This window comes from Salvelinus fontinalis, chromosome 21, assembly GCF_029448725.1.
Source record: "Salvelinus fontinalis isolate EN_2023a chromosome 21, ASM2944872v1, whole genome shotgun sequence".
Classification (NCBI taxonomy): Eukaryota; Metazoa; Chordata; class Actinopteri; order Salmoniformes; family Salmonidae; genus Salvelinus; species Salvelinus fontinalis.
Window position 1 is genome coordinate 35,878,776 of NC_074685.1, and position 15,701 is coordinate 35,894,476.

At 42.2% G+C, this 15,701-nt stretch overlaps 1 protein-coding gene across 1 annotated transcript in view; it reads right to left on the reverse strand.

The window, feature by feature from the left end:
* Positions 1-15,701, reverse strand: part of LOC129818802 (band 4.1-like protein 4) — an 85,131-nt gene that overhangs the window by 15,524 nt on the left and 53,906 nt on the right. The window contains exons 6-9 of the mRNA XM_055875048.1: positions 14,977-15,074; positions 13,072-13,192; positions 994-1,081; positions 643-731 (exon numbers count right to left, since the gene is read on the reverse strand). Of these exons, the coding sequence (XP_055731023.1) occupies positions 643-731; positions 994-1,081; positions 13,072-13,192; positions 14,977-15,074 (396 nt within the window). The remainder of the gene's footprint in view (positions 1-642; positions 732-993; positions 1,082-13,071; positions 13,193-14,976; positions 15,075-15,701) is intronic.

Genomic DNA, 15,701 nt, shown 5'->3' on the forward strand with positions numbered 1-15,701 from the left:
ACCATCCTCCTCCCTTCAATGAAAATCCCATAGGCCTCTACATTATGGACAAGGTATGTATATGAAAACCATTATCAAAAGTTAAAAAAAAATCCCATTCCCATTTACCACAAAAACCATGGTATTTATACTGTTGTGTTAATCATCTGTATAATTACTATTTTGGGGATTCAGACTTCACCCTCCCCACACCACTGATGAATATAACAGGAAATCTGTTCAATCACCATGCACTGCAAAATCATTCTGGCTATTGATACGGTGAACATCAACAAGCCAGAGGATATACATACCCATTGGACTTGGGGCTCTGCTGGGAGTTTGTCATATCATTTTTTATTTGGGCTTTGTCACTAAAATCAAACACTGACAACTTAAAATATTGTGTTATTGTTATGCGTGTTATTAATAATAATATGGGGGGGGGGTAGTTCAAACATCTACCCCAAAAGTTTTTGGAGGATCCATCAAAAAGGCTTTGTCGAAGAACTTATAGGGGTTTCCCCACAGTTTCAATTCGAAGAACCCCTAAAGGATACTCCAGGAACCTTTTTTCTTTTTAGTGTCTATTGTATTCAAGGTTATGATAGCAAATTTAAAGTGGATGATTCTCATGAAATACTGCCACAAATCAATACCTACCAGAAATACTTCCCAACCTGTGCTTTGTTTTTGTAAACAACAACTCCAATAGGTGTCAGCCCCAGGAAGTATTCAGACTGATTCTCTCCCTGCAAAACACCACAATAACAGGTATTATACCAAACACAATTTACATAATAAGTGCCAACCAGAAATAACACAGTAAGGATACTAAAGTATGTGTCAAAGGAAAAAAAAGTCATCTCAGTAAACAGAACCAAATGGTAAGGCTGCCATGAGAGAAATAGTAAGGAACATGATCAAGGCACGGTGATTGTGATAAACCACAGAATACAACTCTAACAAGCATCTCAGTCTTCTGCACAGTCAGTGAGTCCGGCTCCTACTTACGAACACAGGGTGAAGGTCGACTCCATACATATCCAGTGTTTTAGCCACCCCTAAATAATTGGCTTCAGCCTCGGAGGGAACCTGACCACTGAAACGCAGAGATGTTATCTTGTTAGCGAAGCATCGGGAAAGGCTTTACAGTCCATAGAAAAGCCCATAGAATGTAGTGTTCTCCAGTGTGTGTCTACAAGTATACATCGTGTAACATGATCTAGTACACATCTACAAGTACACATGGTGTCATATTATCTAGTGTACAGTGACAAGTAGTGTACAATAGAGACGACATCATTGGTCTAGTTGCTTTTATCTATTGCAAAGCCAAGGGTTTAGAAACAGCCACGTAACAAATGTAAACATGAAAAATGAATGTAAAGTTGATATATTTTGCATTGTAATTCACTCCCGGTGACACTTATTGGATGGATTGAGAGTTGTTTAACCATCAGGAAACCCCCCAGTCTAATAAACAGTAAAGCTATCATGATGATCTGCCTGACCTTGGGCAACAACAGAGGTCATTTTAGGGAGTGTATTAGAGAACTGTGGTGTGATTGTCCTCGTGGACAGGTACAAGACAATGGGTTCACTCTGAAGAGAAGAGATGTACAAACTACAATGGCCATGGTGCCCATGAGGTCGCCTAGGCAGAGAGCTCCTGTACATTTAGTAAATATAAATGTGAACTTTTTTTTTTAATCAATCTCTGTTTTCATCACATAAATGTCTTCAATGTCCTGTTACAGGACGTCTCAAACATGGTCTTCAATGTCCTGTTACAGGACTTTGATGTTAAATCTGTTTGTTTGCCTTGGCTAGCTAGCTAGTTGGATGGCTAATGTTGCCATTTCAATAATGCAGCCCCATCTTTTTTGTTTCACCCGCCGGTTGGAAGGTGGAGACTGCGATGTCAAAGAGGAAGAGGGACTGTTCCTGACCACTGCTGAGGTGTGGTTGATTTTCTGGTGCTTTACTGCAGCCAAAGCATCACCCAGGTGCGCGCTACGCTGTCGGCAATGGAGGATCAGCTACCTACGGAGTAGAGGCTACTATGGAGTAAAGGTTAGAGGTAGAGGTTACTATGAAGGAACTGGGAACGTTGGACAAAGCGATGGGCCCTGATGAAGAGCTCCTGGCTTGTCTGACAGACTGACTTTCTCCCTGGCTGTACTGTACCATCTGCGCCCTCCGCTAACACCATACGGACTTTTCCAAACTGCCTCAACTCCATTAGTTTTCCATCTTTACTTTGTTGTTCATTGATGATGTATTTTGTTAACAAAATTACCACAATGGAAATACGCTTCTAAACTTGTTTGTGTTATCCTATTTCTTTTTTTTTTGTCAAATAAATCATATCAACACTGAGTGTACAAGCCATTAGGAGCACCTGATCTTTCCATGATAGGCTGACCAGGTGAATCCAGGTGAAAGTTACTGTATGATCCTTTATTGACGTCACTTGTTAAATCCATCAGTCTAGATGAAGGGGAGGAGACAGGTTAAAGAGGTATTTTTAAGCCTTGAGACATGGATTGTGTATGTGTGCCATTCAGAGGGTGAATGAGCAAGACAAAATATTTAAGAGCCTTTGAGCGGGGTATGGTAGTAGGTGCCAGGCGCACGGGTTTGAGTGTGTCAAGAACTGCAACGCTGCTGGGTTTTTCACGCTCACAGTTTCCCATGTGTATCAAGAATGGTCCACCAACCAAAGGACATCCAGTCAGCTTGACACAACTATGGGAAGCACTGGAGTCAACATGGGCCTGCACACCTTGTAGAGTCCATGCCACAATGAATCGAGGCTGTTCTGAGGGCAAAAGGGGGTGCAACTCAATAATATTAATGTTTTGTACACTCAGTGTATCTGCAGTTGAAGTCAGAAGTTTACATATACCTTAGCCAAATACATTTAAAAACTCAGTTTTTCACAATTCCTGACATTTAATCCTCGTAAAAATTCCGTGTCTTACAGTGGGGCAAAAAATTATTGAGTCAGCCGTCAATTGTGCAAGTTCTCCCACTTAAAAAGACGAGAGAGGCCTGTAATTCTCATCATAGGTACACTTCAACTATGACAGACAAAATGAGGGAAAAAAATCCAGAAAATCACATTGTAGGATTTTTAATGAATTGGCATGGCTACCACAGCATTCTGCAGCAATACACCATCCCATCTGGTTAGGGCTTAGTGGGAATATTATTTGTTTTTCAACAGGACAATGACCCAACTCACCTCCAGGCTTTGTAAGGGCTATGGAGTGCTGCATCCGATGACCTGGCCTCCACAATCCCCTGATCTCAATCAAATTGAGATGGTTTGGGATGAGTCGGACCACAGAGTGAAGGAAAAGCAACCCACATCTGCTCAGCATATGTTGGAACTCCTTCAAGGCAGTTGGAAAAGCATTCCAGGTGAAGCTAGTTGAGAGAATGCCAAGAGTGTGCAAAGCTGTCATCAAGGCAAAGGGTGGCTACTTTGACGAATCTCAAATTTAAAATATACTTTGATTTGTTTAACACTTTTTTTGGTTACTACATGATCCCATATGTGCCATTTCATCGTTTTGATGTCTTCACTATTATTCTACAATCTAGAAAATAGTCAAATGAAGAAAAACCCTGGAGTGGGTGTTCTAAAACTTTTGACCGGTAGTGTTTAATACAAGTAATCTTACGTGCCAGACTTAATATTCAGAGACAGAGATGTGTGATGCAACGAGACAATAAAATAAACACAAAGGAACTAAAACCTTAACATAACATACTTTCACTCCTCCTCATCTAATCAGTAATGTTTTTTCCATGTTCCTGAAATTCCATGTGAGATAATGTTCAACTAAGTTGTGGTCTGGGTTACGTATCTTCTATTACTGATTAACTACAGTCTCATAGAGAAAGGGTCGTGTTTAAAAACCAAACGCATGCAGTCAAGGAAACCACCGCTATGGAGCAACTCCCTGTGGTTTTACGGTATGTTTATCGAGGGTGAAACATGTCCCAACAGCCAACTAAGTCGACCAAATATCCATGAATGTGGATGAAGGGTGATGGAATACCTAGGTCAATAAGGTGTTAGTGTATGTATCATGAAGCCCACAGTCTAAGCTCGGGACTATAAGCAGTGTGCCCGCAGTGTAAACTCGGGACTATAAGCAGTGTTTGTCTGCAGTGTAAACTCGGGACTATAAGCAGTTAAACTCTGGACTATAAGCAGTGTGTCTGCAGTGTAAACTCTGGACTATAATCAGTGTGTCTGCAGTGTAAACTCTGGACTATAAGCAGTGTGTCTGCAGTGTAAACTCTGGACTATAAGCAGTGTGTCTGCAGTGTAAACTCTGGACTATAAGCAGTGTGTCTGCAGTGTAAACTCTGGACTATAAGCAGTGTGTCTGCAGTGTAAGCTCTGGACTATAAGCAGTGTGTCTGCAGTGTAAACTCTGGACTATAAGCAGTGTGTCTGCAGTGTAAACTCTGGACTATAAGCAGTGTGTCTGCAGTGTAAGCTCTGGACTATAAGCAGTGTGTCTGCAGTGTAAGCTCTGGACTATAAGCAGTGTGTCTGCAGTGTAAGCTCTGGACTATAAGCAGTGTGTCTGCAGTGTAAGCTCTGGACTATAAGCAGTGTGTCTGCAGTGTAAGCTCTGGACTATAAGCAGTGTGTCTGCAGTGTAAGCTCTGGACTATAAGGAGTGTGCCTGCAGTGTAAACTCGGGACTATAAGCAGTGTGTCTGCAGTGTAAACTCTGGACTATAAACAGTTAAACTCTGGACTATAAGCAGTGTGTCTGCAGTGTAAACTCGGGACTATAAGCAGTTAAACTATGGACTATAAGCAGTGTGTCTACAGTGTAAACTCTGGACTATAAGCAGTGTGTCTACAGTGTAAACTCTGGACTATAAGCAGTGTGTCTGCAGTGTAAACTCTGGACTATAAGCAGTGTGTCTGCAGTGTAAACTCTGGACTATAAGCAGTGTGTCTGCAGTGTAAGCTCTGGACTATAAGCAGTGTGTCTGCAGTGTAAACTCTGGACTATAAGCAGTGTGTCTACAGTGTAAACTCTGGACTATAAGCAGTGTGTCTGCAGTGTAAGCTCTGGACTATAAGCAGTGTGTCTGCAGTGTAAACTCTGGACTATAAGCAGTGTGTCTGCAGTGTAAACTCAGGACTATAAGCAGTGTGCCTGCAGTGTAAACTCGGGAATATAAGCAGTGTGTCTGCAGTGTAAACTCGGGACTATAAGCAGTTAAACTCTGGTCTATAAGCAGTGTGTCTGCAGTGTAAACTCTGGACTATAAGCAGTGTGTCTACAGTGTAAACTCGGGACTATAAGCAGTGTGTCTGCAGTGTAAACTCTGGCTTTGGTAAGCTCTACACAGTATCCTGTGCTCTACATCTCCCTTCTGATGTTATGTTTGGAGTGGTGCAACCCCTCCCTTCCCTCCTCTCCTCTCTGCTCTCGAGCCGTATCATTGATCTTCTGATCACACACATTAGCAACACAAAGACTCAGGCTCATTCAGCCTGTTCAAGCGTGACCCCTAGAGCTCCTCACCCCTCTCCTTCTCCTCCCCCTCTACCTCTTTCTCCTTCCCTACCCTGAAGACACAATGTCACCCGGGATTCCTTACGAGTCCATTATGGATTCTGTTCACATGTTCTTTATAGGTGGCCGGGGACTGGGTTGAGATGATTGCTGGTATAAATACGGCGAGTGTGTGTGTGTGTGTGTGTGCCGTTGGTGTGTGTGGTTAGTCCTATGTCTCTCCACCTGGCCTGTCTGCTGCCTGTGGGACAAATGGGACCGCCTGGTATGACGAGGCAGGAATAGGAAGTGGAAGAGTGTCAGAGAGCAGCAGATATATGACGGGGTGTGCTGCTTGGTGCTTGGTGCTGACTACATAGCAGATCACAGCGAGGATGACATCCACAGGCTCTGGAGAGAACTAGGGCAGATTCTCAGCCCGCTACGTCTGTCTCTCTGCATCTACTTCTCCCTCACCCTCTCTCCCACTCTTTATCTGAGTCCAGCTCCCTTTGTCTCTCTCTTCCGCCTTCTGCCTCCTCTCTATCCCCACTCGGCTCTCATATCACTCACTCTCTATTTCTGTCTCTCTGCATATAACTCTCTGCCCTTTCTCCTGCTCCTTCTGTCTCCATTTTCATCCCTGCTTCACCTCTGTCCCTCCTTGTTTTCATATTTCAGTGTCTCTGTCCCTCTCTCTCCCACTGTCTGTCTCTTTTCCTGAGTGCCACTCCCTCTGTCTATACATTTCTCTCTCTTCCTCCCCTCTGCAACTCCTCTGTTCTCACAACTGCTCTCTATGTCTATCTGCATCTTCTCCCACCTCTTTTCTATCTCTCTCTTTTTCTCTCTCGTCCTCTCTCTGCCTCCCCTCTACCTCTATTTTGTCCACCTACCCCAGTCTTTCTCTGACCAGTCAGTCAGTCAGATAGCAGTGGGAGGATGCATAGATAAACCCTCTAGCGGCTGATCTCCAATTAGCCCAGCCTGCTCCGCTGTCCTCTCTCCATGGGACACTTAGCTCACTGCGTAAATAACGACCGAGGCCTGAGCCTCATCAGCAGGCCAGAGAGCTGAGACTCCCTCCAGTATTACAGTTAGTCACAGCAGCAGACAGACAGATAGACAGACGGAGAGAAAGAGAGAGCTGCTAGAGGAGCTAAGAGTCTCCCAATCATTGATAGCTGCCTGAACCCTTTTCACTTCTTACTGTGCGTACGGTTGTCTTTTCAGCAGCATTAAGAGGATGTATGATCATTAACTAACACCCTTCAGGACTTATGAGGTTGACACTGAAGAGGTACTGTAATACATAGATGGTATATGATATTACGGTCTCAATTTTAGAAGACCAACCCGATAGGTTTCTGTTCTAGAATAATAAACTGTCTGACTGCGAGGAGAATGTTGTCATCCACAGAGAGACAGAGGACCAGACTTGGTTGCAGAGGGTATGGTGGGTCTGGATCGTTAATATGTGTGTCTGAGTGTGTGCGTGCACATGTGTGTGTGTGTGTGTGTGTGTGTGTGTGTGTGTGTGTGTGTGTGTGTGTGTGTGTGTGTGTGTGTGTGTGTGTGTGTGTGTGTGTGTGTGTGTGTGTGTGTGTGTGTGTGTGTGTGTGTGTGTGTGTATGTCAGGCTGCCGGGGGCTGCATGGGGAGATTGTGTTGGTGTAATGTAGTGGACATTAGTGAAGAGGAGCTGGCTGTTTCTCATGTTTCACACTGAGATTAAACCACATAATCACTTCACTCAGTTCACAATACCATGGACCATGCCACTGTTTGGAATACACAAACAACAGAGAATGGATGGATAACTTTGGTGTGCTGTGGTCAAATACCTCTGGAGAAAATGGGTTTATTCTCCATTCTATATCAATTCCTTCTAGAAAGATGGCTTCACTGAACTGACCTGATTCGTATCATTACATTTTAATATGTGATGATCAAAATATATTTCTCTCTTTTCAATGTAATCTGTTAAGGATCAAAACAGAGCTGTCTGTATGTATGTGTCTGTCTGTATGTATGTGTCTGTCTGTCTGATTTATATTACCATGTAATTCACAGTATTGCCTGCTCTCTCACAATGAGGAGCGTGCTTGTGAGGGCAGACCAGTCATCACAACTGTAATCCATAACCCTCCCAATAGGGTTGGGGTCCTGGCAGCACTGTGCAATCTGATTTAATACTAATGGGGGGGTCTCTCTAGCTCTTATCACCAGGCCTCTAGTTCTTTCTTCTCTGTCACAGTCTGTTATCCCTTTACCCTTCAAATCAAATTGTATTTGTCACATGCGCCAAATACAACAGGTGTAGACCTTACAGTGAAATGCTTACTTACAAGCCCTTAACCAACAATGCAGTTTTTTTTTAAATGAAAAAAAAGTAACAAATAATTAAAGAGCAGCATTAAAATAACAATAGCGAGGCTATATACAGGGGGTACCAGTACAGAGTCAATGTGCGGGGGCACCAGTTAGTTGAGGTAATATGTACATGTAGGTAGAGTTATTAAAGTGACTATGCATAGATCATAACAGAGAGTAGCAGCGTAGAGGGGGGGGGGGGGGGCAATGCAAATAGTCTGGGTAGCCATTTGATTAGATGTTCAGGAGTCTTATGGCTTGGGGATAGAAGCTGTTTAGAAGCCTCTTGGACCTACACTTGGCGCTCTGGTACCGCTTGCCGTGTGGTAGCAGGGAGAACAGTCTATGACTAGGGTGGCTGGAGTCTTTGACAATTTTTAGGGCCTTCCTCTGACACCGCCTGGTATAGAGGTCCTGGATGGCAAGAAGCTTGGACCCGGTGATGTACTGGGTCATACGCACTACCCTCTGTAGTGCCTTGAGGTCGGTGGCCGAGCAGTTTCCATACCAGGCAGTGATGCTCCAACCCGTCAGGATGCTCTCGATGATACAGGAGGAGAGGTAGTGAAATACACCTCACACACACACACACACACACACACACACACACACACAGGGTCGTTCCACGAAATTAGGCCATTTTCACTACCTCTGATATTTTAAGTAGAAATTTTGGACCAATATTGAATTTTAAAATCCTGCTTTATTAAATGAAGTGCCCTTTAATATAGACCACATGTAAAATTCTATAAATCAGATTTCTGCCCTTTGGCATGTCCCTCTGTGACTTCTGGGAAGATTTAAACCCACTTAACCCCCAAATTCCTCCAACTTTTCACCATCATTGTAAAGTTATTTTGTTGCTTTGACAAAGTCATTTCTGTGGATTATTATTTGATTTAATTTGATTGGCGGTTTCTTTTAGTTACAAAAAAACTTCCTCATTTTAAGGTCAACCAGAGAACGGCTAAAAAGAGCATAACCTGCTTTTACACTATGATTTTACTGTTACGTGAACTGTTTCTTTTGAAAAAAATATTTTAAAAAGGAATAGTTTCACCATATTAAAATGAGTTTTTTCAAAAGAAACATTGAACATCTAACAGTAAAATCATAGTGTAAAAGCAGGTTATACTCTTTTTAGCCATTCTCTGGTGCTTTGTAGTGAAAAACTGCGCGAGTCGAGCATCACACGTCAACCCTGTTACAGATAGACAGGGTTGCCCCTCCCTGTTTAAATCAAATCGTGTTTGTCACATGCGCCGAATACCGTGAAATGCTTACTTACAAGCCCTTAACTAACAATGCAGTTAAGAAAATAGAGTTATGAAAATATTTACTAAATAAACTTTGAAAAAATTATGACAAAAAAAAGTAGTTGCACACAAGCTTCCATTCCTGCGGTCACAGGGGGATTTAAGATTCAATTCGTCAACCCTGTTGAGCGATAGTGGAAGAGAAGCGGTGAAAGTCCCTGATGGTACCTGTCTCGTGTCCCACAGCAAATAAATGGTAATACAGTCCATTCGGAAAGTATTCAGACCCCTTGACTTTTTCCACATTTTGTTATGTTACAGCCTTAACCTAAAATGTATTTAATTGTTTTTCCCCATCATTAATCTACCAACAATACCCCCATTATGACAAAGCAAAAACATTTATTAAATATCACAATTACATAAGTATTCAGTCCCTTTACTCAGTACTTTGTTGAAGCACCTTTGGCAGCGATTATAGCTTTGAGTCTTCTTGGGTATGAGGCTACAAGCTTGTTACACCTGTATTTGAGGTTTCTCCCATTCTTCTCTGCAGATCCTCTCAAGCTCTGTCAGGTTGCACAGCTATTTTCAGGTCTCTCCAGAGATGTTCGATCGGTTTCAAGTCCGGGCTCTGGCTGGGACAATCTAGGACATTCAGAGACTTGTCCCGAAGCGACTCCTGCATTGTCTTGTCTGTGTGCTTAGGGTCGTTGTCCTGTTGGAAGGTCAACCGTTGCCCCTGTCTGAGGTCCTGAGCACTCTAGAGAAGGTTTTCATCAAGGATCTCTCTGTACTTTGCTCCGTTCATCTTTCCCTCGATCCTGACTAGTCTTCCAGTCCCTGCAGCTGAAAAACAACCTCACAGCATGATGCTGCCACCACCATGCTTCACTGTAGGGATGATACCAGTTTTCCTCCAGATGTGACACTTGGCATTCAGGCCAGAGAGTTCAATCTTGGTTTCATCAGACCAGAGAATCTTGTTTCTCATGGTCTGAGAGTCTTTAGGTATCTTTTGGCAAACTCCAAGAAGGGCTGTGACGTGCCTTTTATTAAAGAGTGGCGTCTGTCAGGCCACTCTAATATAAAGGCCTGATTGGTGGAGTGCTGCAGATATGGTTGTCCATCTGGAAGGTTCTCCCATCTCCACAGAGGAACTCTGGAGCTCTGTCAGTGACCATTGGTTTCTTGGTCACATTCCTGACCAAGGCCCTTCTCCCCTGATTGCTCATTTTGGCCAGGCGGCCATCTTTAGGAAGAGTCTTGGTGGTTGCAGACATATTCCACTTTAAAATGATGAAGGTCACTGTGTTCTTGGGGACCTTCAATGCTGCAGACATTTTTTGGTCCCCTTCCCCAGATCTGTGCCTCGACACAATACTGTCTCGGAGCTCTACAGACAATTCCTTCGACCTCATGGCTTGATTGTTGCTCCAACATGCACTGTCAACTGTGGGACCTTAAATAGACAGGTGTGTGCCTTTCCAAATCATGTCCAATCAATAGCATTTACCACAGGTGGACTCCAGTCAAGTTGTAGAAACATCTCAAGGATGATCAATGGAAACAGGATACACTTGAGCTCAATTTTGAGTCTCTCAGCAAAGGGTCTCAATACTTACAGTTGAAGTCAGAAGTTTACATACACTTAGGTTGGAGTCATTAAAACTCGTTTTTCAACCAATCCACACATTTCTTGTTAACAAACTATAGTTTTGGCAAGTCGGTTAGGACATCTACTTTGTGCATGATACAAGTAATTTTTCGAACAATTGTTAACAGACAAATTATTTCACCTATAATTTACTGTATCACAATTCCAGTGGCTCAGAGGTTTAGATACACTAAGTTGACTGTGCCTTTAAACAATTTGGAAAATTCCAGAAGATGATGTCATGGCTTTAGAAGCTTCTGATAAGCTAATTGACAACATTTGAGTCAATTGGAGGTGTACCTGTGGATGCATTTCAAGGCCTACCTTCAAACTCAGTGCCTCTTCGCTTAACATCATAGGAAAATCAAAAGAAATCAGCCAAGACCTCAGAAAAAAAATTGTAGACCTCCACAAGTCTGGTTCATCCTTGGGAGCAGTTTACAAACGCCTGAAGGTACCACATTCATCCGTACAAACAATAGTATGCAAGTATAAACACCATGGGACCACGCAGCCGTCAAACCGCACAGGAAGGAGACTCGCTCTGTCTCCTAGAGATGAACGTACTTTGGTGCGAAAAGTGCAAATCAATCCCAGAACAAGAGCAAAGGACCTTGTGAAGATGCTGGAGGAAACAGGTACAAAAGTATCTATATCCACAGTAAAACGAGTTCTATATAGACATAACCTGAAAGGCAGCTCAGCAAGAGAGAAGCCACTGCTCCAAAACCGCCATAAAAAAGCCAGACTACGGTTTGCAACTGCACATGGGGACAAAGATCATACTTTTTGGAGAAATGTCCTCTGGTCTGATGAAACAAAAATAGAACTGTTTGGCCATAATGACCATTGTTATGTTTGGAGGAAAAAAGGGGAGGCTTGCAAGCCAAAGAACACCATCCCAACCGTGAAGCATGGGGTTGGCAGCATCATCTTGTGGGGGTGCTTTGCTGCAGGAGGGACTGGTGCACCTCACAAAATAGATGGCATCATGAGGCAGGAAAATTATTTGGATATATTGAGGCAACATCTCAAGATAGACATCAGTCAGGAATTTAAAGCTTGTTCGCAAATGGGTCTTCCAAATGGACAATTAAAGAATGAAAATGTATTAAAAAAACTTCCAAAGTTGTGGCAAAATGGCTTAAGAACAACAAAGTCAAGGTATTGGAGTGGCCATCACAAAGCCCTGACCTCAATTCTATAGAAAATGTGTGGGCAGAACTGAAAAAGTGTGTGCGAGCAAGGAGGCCTACAAACCTGACTCAGTTACATCAGCTCTGTCAGGAGGAATGAGCAAAAATTCACCCAACTTATTGTGGGAAGCTTGTGGAAGGCTACCCAAAACGTTTGACCCAAGTTAAATAATTTAAAGGCAATGTTACCAAATACTAATTGAATGTGGGAATGTGATGAAAGAAATAAAACCTGAAATAACTAATTCTCTACTATTATTCTGACATTTCACATTCTTAAAATAAAGTGGTGATCCTAACTGACCTAAGACAGGGAACTTTTATAAGGATTAAATGTCAGGAATTGTGAAAAACTGAGTTTAAATGTATTTGGCTAAGGTGTATGTAAACTTCCGATTTCAACTGTAAATAAGGTATTTCTAAAAACCTGTTTTAGCATCGTCATTATCGGGTATTGTGTGTAGATGGATGAGGACTTTTTTTCAATTGAAAACATTTTAGAATAAGGCTGTAACTAAACAAAATGTGGAAAAAGTCAAGGGGTCTGAATACTTTCCGAAGGCACCGTATATATAAACATAGATAACAATATGTCTGTGTCAACAGTTTTGTTTTGAGAGCCAACAAAACGCTTCAGAACAGATAAATGAAGGACTCAACTGGGGTTTAGTATTACAGTGCCAGTACTGGCAAACAGTTACAGATAAAGTAGTCTCAGTTATATCTCAGCGAGTTCTAAATGCTTTCTGAGAAATGATTAGATCAGATACTGTAGATAGTCCAATCCCTTATGAGACAGAAATAATACACCAACAGAAACGGACTACATAACCCAGCCACTGTAACAGTACAGTCACAGTAACAAACATATCTGACGCAAAGAACAGTGGAGAGAGAGGGGACCCTTTCACACGCATAGTGTATAATCTGTTATGAGGGGATCAGACTGGGATTAGGGATTGGGCTGGCTGTCGAGAGGAGTGAGAGGGAGATAGGGGAGAAGGAGGAGAGGAGAAGGAAAGGAGAAATGAGGAGATAGGAGAGGAAGATGAGATGAGAGGGCTTCCTTACGTTACGGTTTTGTGAATCGTCTCGATGGCGTCTTCCAGTTCCTCTTTCTGGTCCGGGACGAAACGGTACTCTGACACGTAGCCTGACGCATGTTTGTACGGGTCGTAGTCGCCAAGTTCAGCTGGAGAGAAAGAGTGAAAGACATATGAGCGTACCCAAACACGAACACACACATTTTGAATGTGTGAGAGATCATATAATACTATGAACAGTGGCATCACATACAGTTGAAATTCACATACACCTTAGCCAAATACATTTAAACTCAGTTTTTCACAATTCCTGACATTTAGTCCTAGGAAAAATAGCCTGTCTTAGGTCATTTAGGATCACCACTTTATTTTAAGAATGTGAAATGTCAGAATAATATTAGAGAGAATGATTTATTTCAGCTTTTATTTCATCACATTCCCAGTGGGTCAGAAGTTTACATACGATAATTTTTGGTAGCACTGCCTTTAAATTGTTGAACTTGGGTCAAACGTTTCGGGTTGCCGCCTTCCACAAGCTTCCCTCAATAAGTTGGGTGAATGTTAGACCATTCCTCCTGACAGAGCTGGTGTAACTGAGTCAGGTTCGTATGCCTCCTTGCTCGCACACACTTTTTCAGTTCTGCCCACAAATTTTCTATGGGATTGAGGTCAGGGCTTTGTGATGGCCACTCCAATACCTTGACTTTGTTGTTCTTAAGCCATTTTGCCACAACTTTGGAAGTTTTTTTAATACATTTTCATTCTTTAATTGTCCATTTGGAAGACCCATTTGCGAACAAGCTTTAAATTCCTGACTGATGTCTATCTTGATATGTTGCCTCAATATATCCAAATAATTTTCCTGCCTCATGATACCATCTATTTTGTGAGGTGCACCAGTCCCTCCTGCAGCAAAGCACCCCCACAAGATGATGCTGCCACCCCGTGCTTCACGGTTGGGATGGTGTTCTTCGGCTTGCAAGCATCCCCTTTTTCCTCCAAACATAACAATGGTCATTATGGCCAAACAGTTTTATTTTTGTTTCATCAGACCAGAGGACATTTCTCCAAAAAGTACGATCTTTGTCCCCATGTGCAGTTGCAAACCGTAGTCTGGCTTTTCTTTTTGCTGAGCGGCCTTTCAGTTTATGTTGATGTAGGACTCGTTTTACTGTGGATATAGATACTTTTGTACCTGCTTTCTCCAGCATTTTCAGAAGGTCTTTTGCTGTTGTTCTAGGATTGATTTGCACCAAAGTATGTTAATCTCTAGGAGACAGAGCGTGTCTCCTTCCTGAGTGGTATGATGGCTGCGTGGTCCCATGGTGTTTATACTTGCGTACTGTTGTTTGTACAGATGAACTTGGTACCTTCAGTCATTTGGAAATTGCTCCCACGGATGAACCAGGCTTGTGGAGGTCTACAATTTGTTTTCTGAGGTCTTGGCTGATTTCTTTTGATTTTCCCATGATGTCAAGCAAAGAGGCACTGAGTTTGAAGGTAGGCCTTGAAATGCATCCACAGGTACACCTCCAATTGACTCAAATGTTGTCAATTAGCTTATCAGAAGCTTCTAAAACCATGACATAATTTTCTGGAATTTTCCAAGCTGTTTAAAGGCACAGTCAACTTAGTGTATGTAAACTTCTGACCCACTTGAATTGTGATATAGTGAAACATAAGTGAAATAATCTGTCTGTAAACAATTGTTCAAAAAATTACTTGTGTCATGCAGAAAGTAGATGTCCTAACCAACTTGCCAAACTATAGTTTGTTAACAAGAAAATTGTGGAGTGGTTGAAAAACAAGTTTTAATGACTCGAACCTAAGTGTATGTAAACTTCCAACATCAACTGTAATACAATTATTGAATCTCTTTTCATTCACAATTTACTCTCTCTACTTCTCTCTCTCTTTCTTTGTGGGTACTCACACTGTATGGCCAGAGCTGCCAGCTGTGCGCTGATATCAAGGGGACAGGGAATTCTGCCTTGTAGTACATCTTGCTTTACCTGCAGGAAGAATTGGTACCTACAGTACCAAGGCACAGACTCTGGCCAAGTGAGACACACATCCTTAAATCCCACATATATAGCACATTAAATGCAATACATGCAAATAACAACACAACCACCAAGCACGGAGAGTACATGTCTACTGTGCAAGGTTATTATAGTTTTGTGTTTTTATATATATATATATTTTTATATACAGTACCAGTCAAAAGTTTGGACACACCTACTCATTGCAGGGTTTTTCTTTATTTTTACTATTTTCTACATTGTAGAATAATAGTGAAGACATCAAAACTATTAAATAACACATATGGAATCATGTAGTAACCAAAAAAAGTGTTAAAAATATCTAAATATATTTGAGATTAGAGATTCGTCAAAGTAGCCACCCTTTGCCTTGATGACAGCTTTGCACACTTTTGGCATTCTCTCAACCAGCTTCACCTGGAATGCTTTTCCAACAGTCTTGAAGGAGTTCCCACATATGATGAGCAGATGTTGGCTGCTTTTCCTTCACTCTGTGGTCCAACTTATCCCAAACCATCTCAATTGGGTAGAGGTTGGGTGATTGTGGAGGCCAGGTTATCTGGTGCAGCACTCCATCACTCTCCTTGGTCAAATAGCCTTACACAGCCTGGAGGTG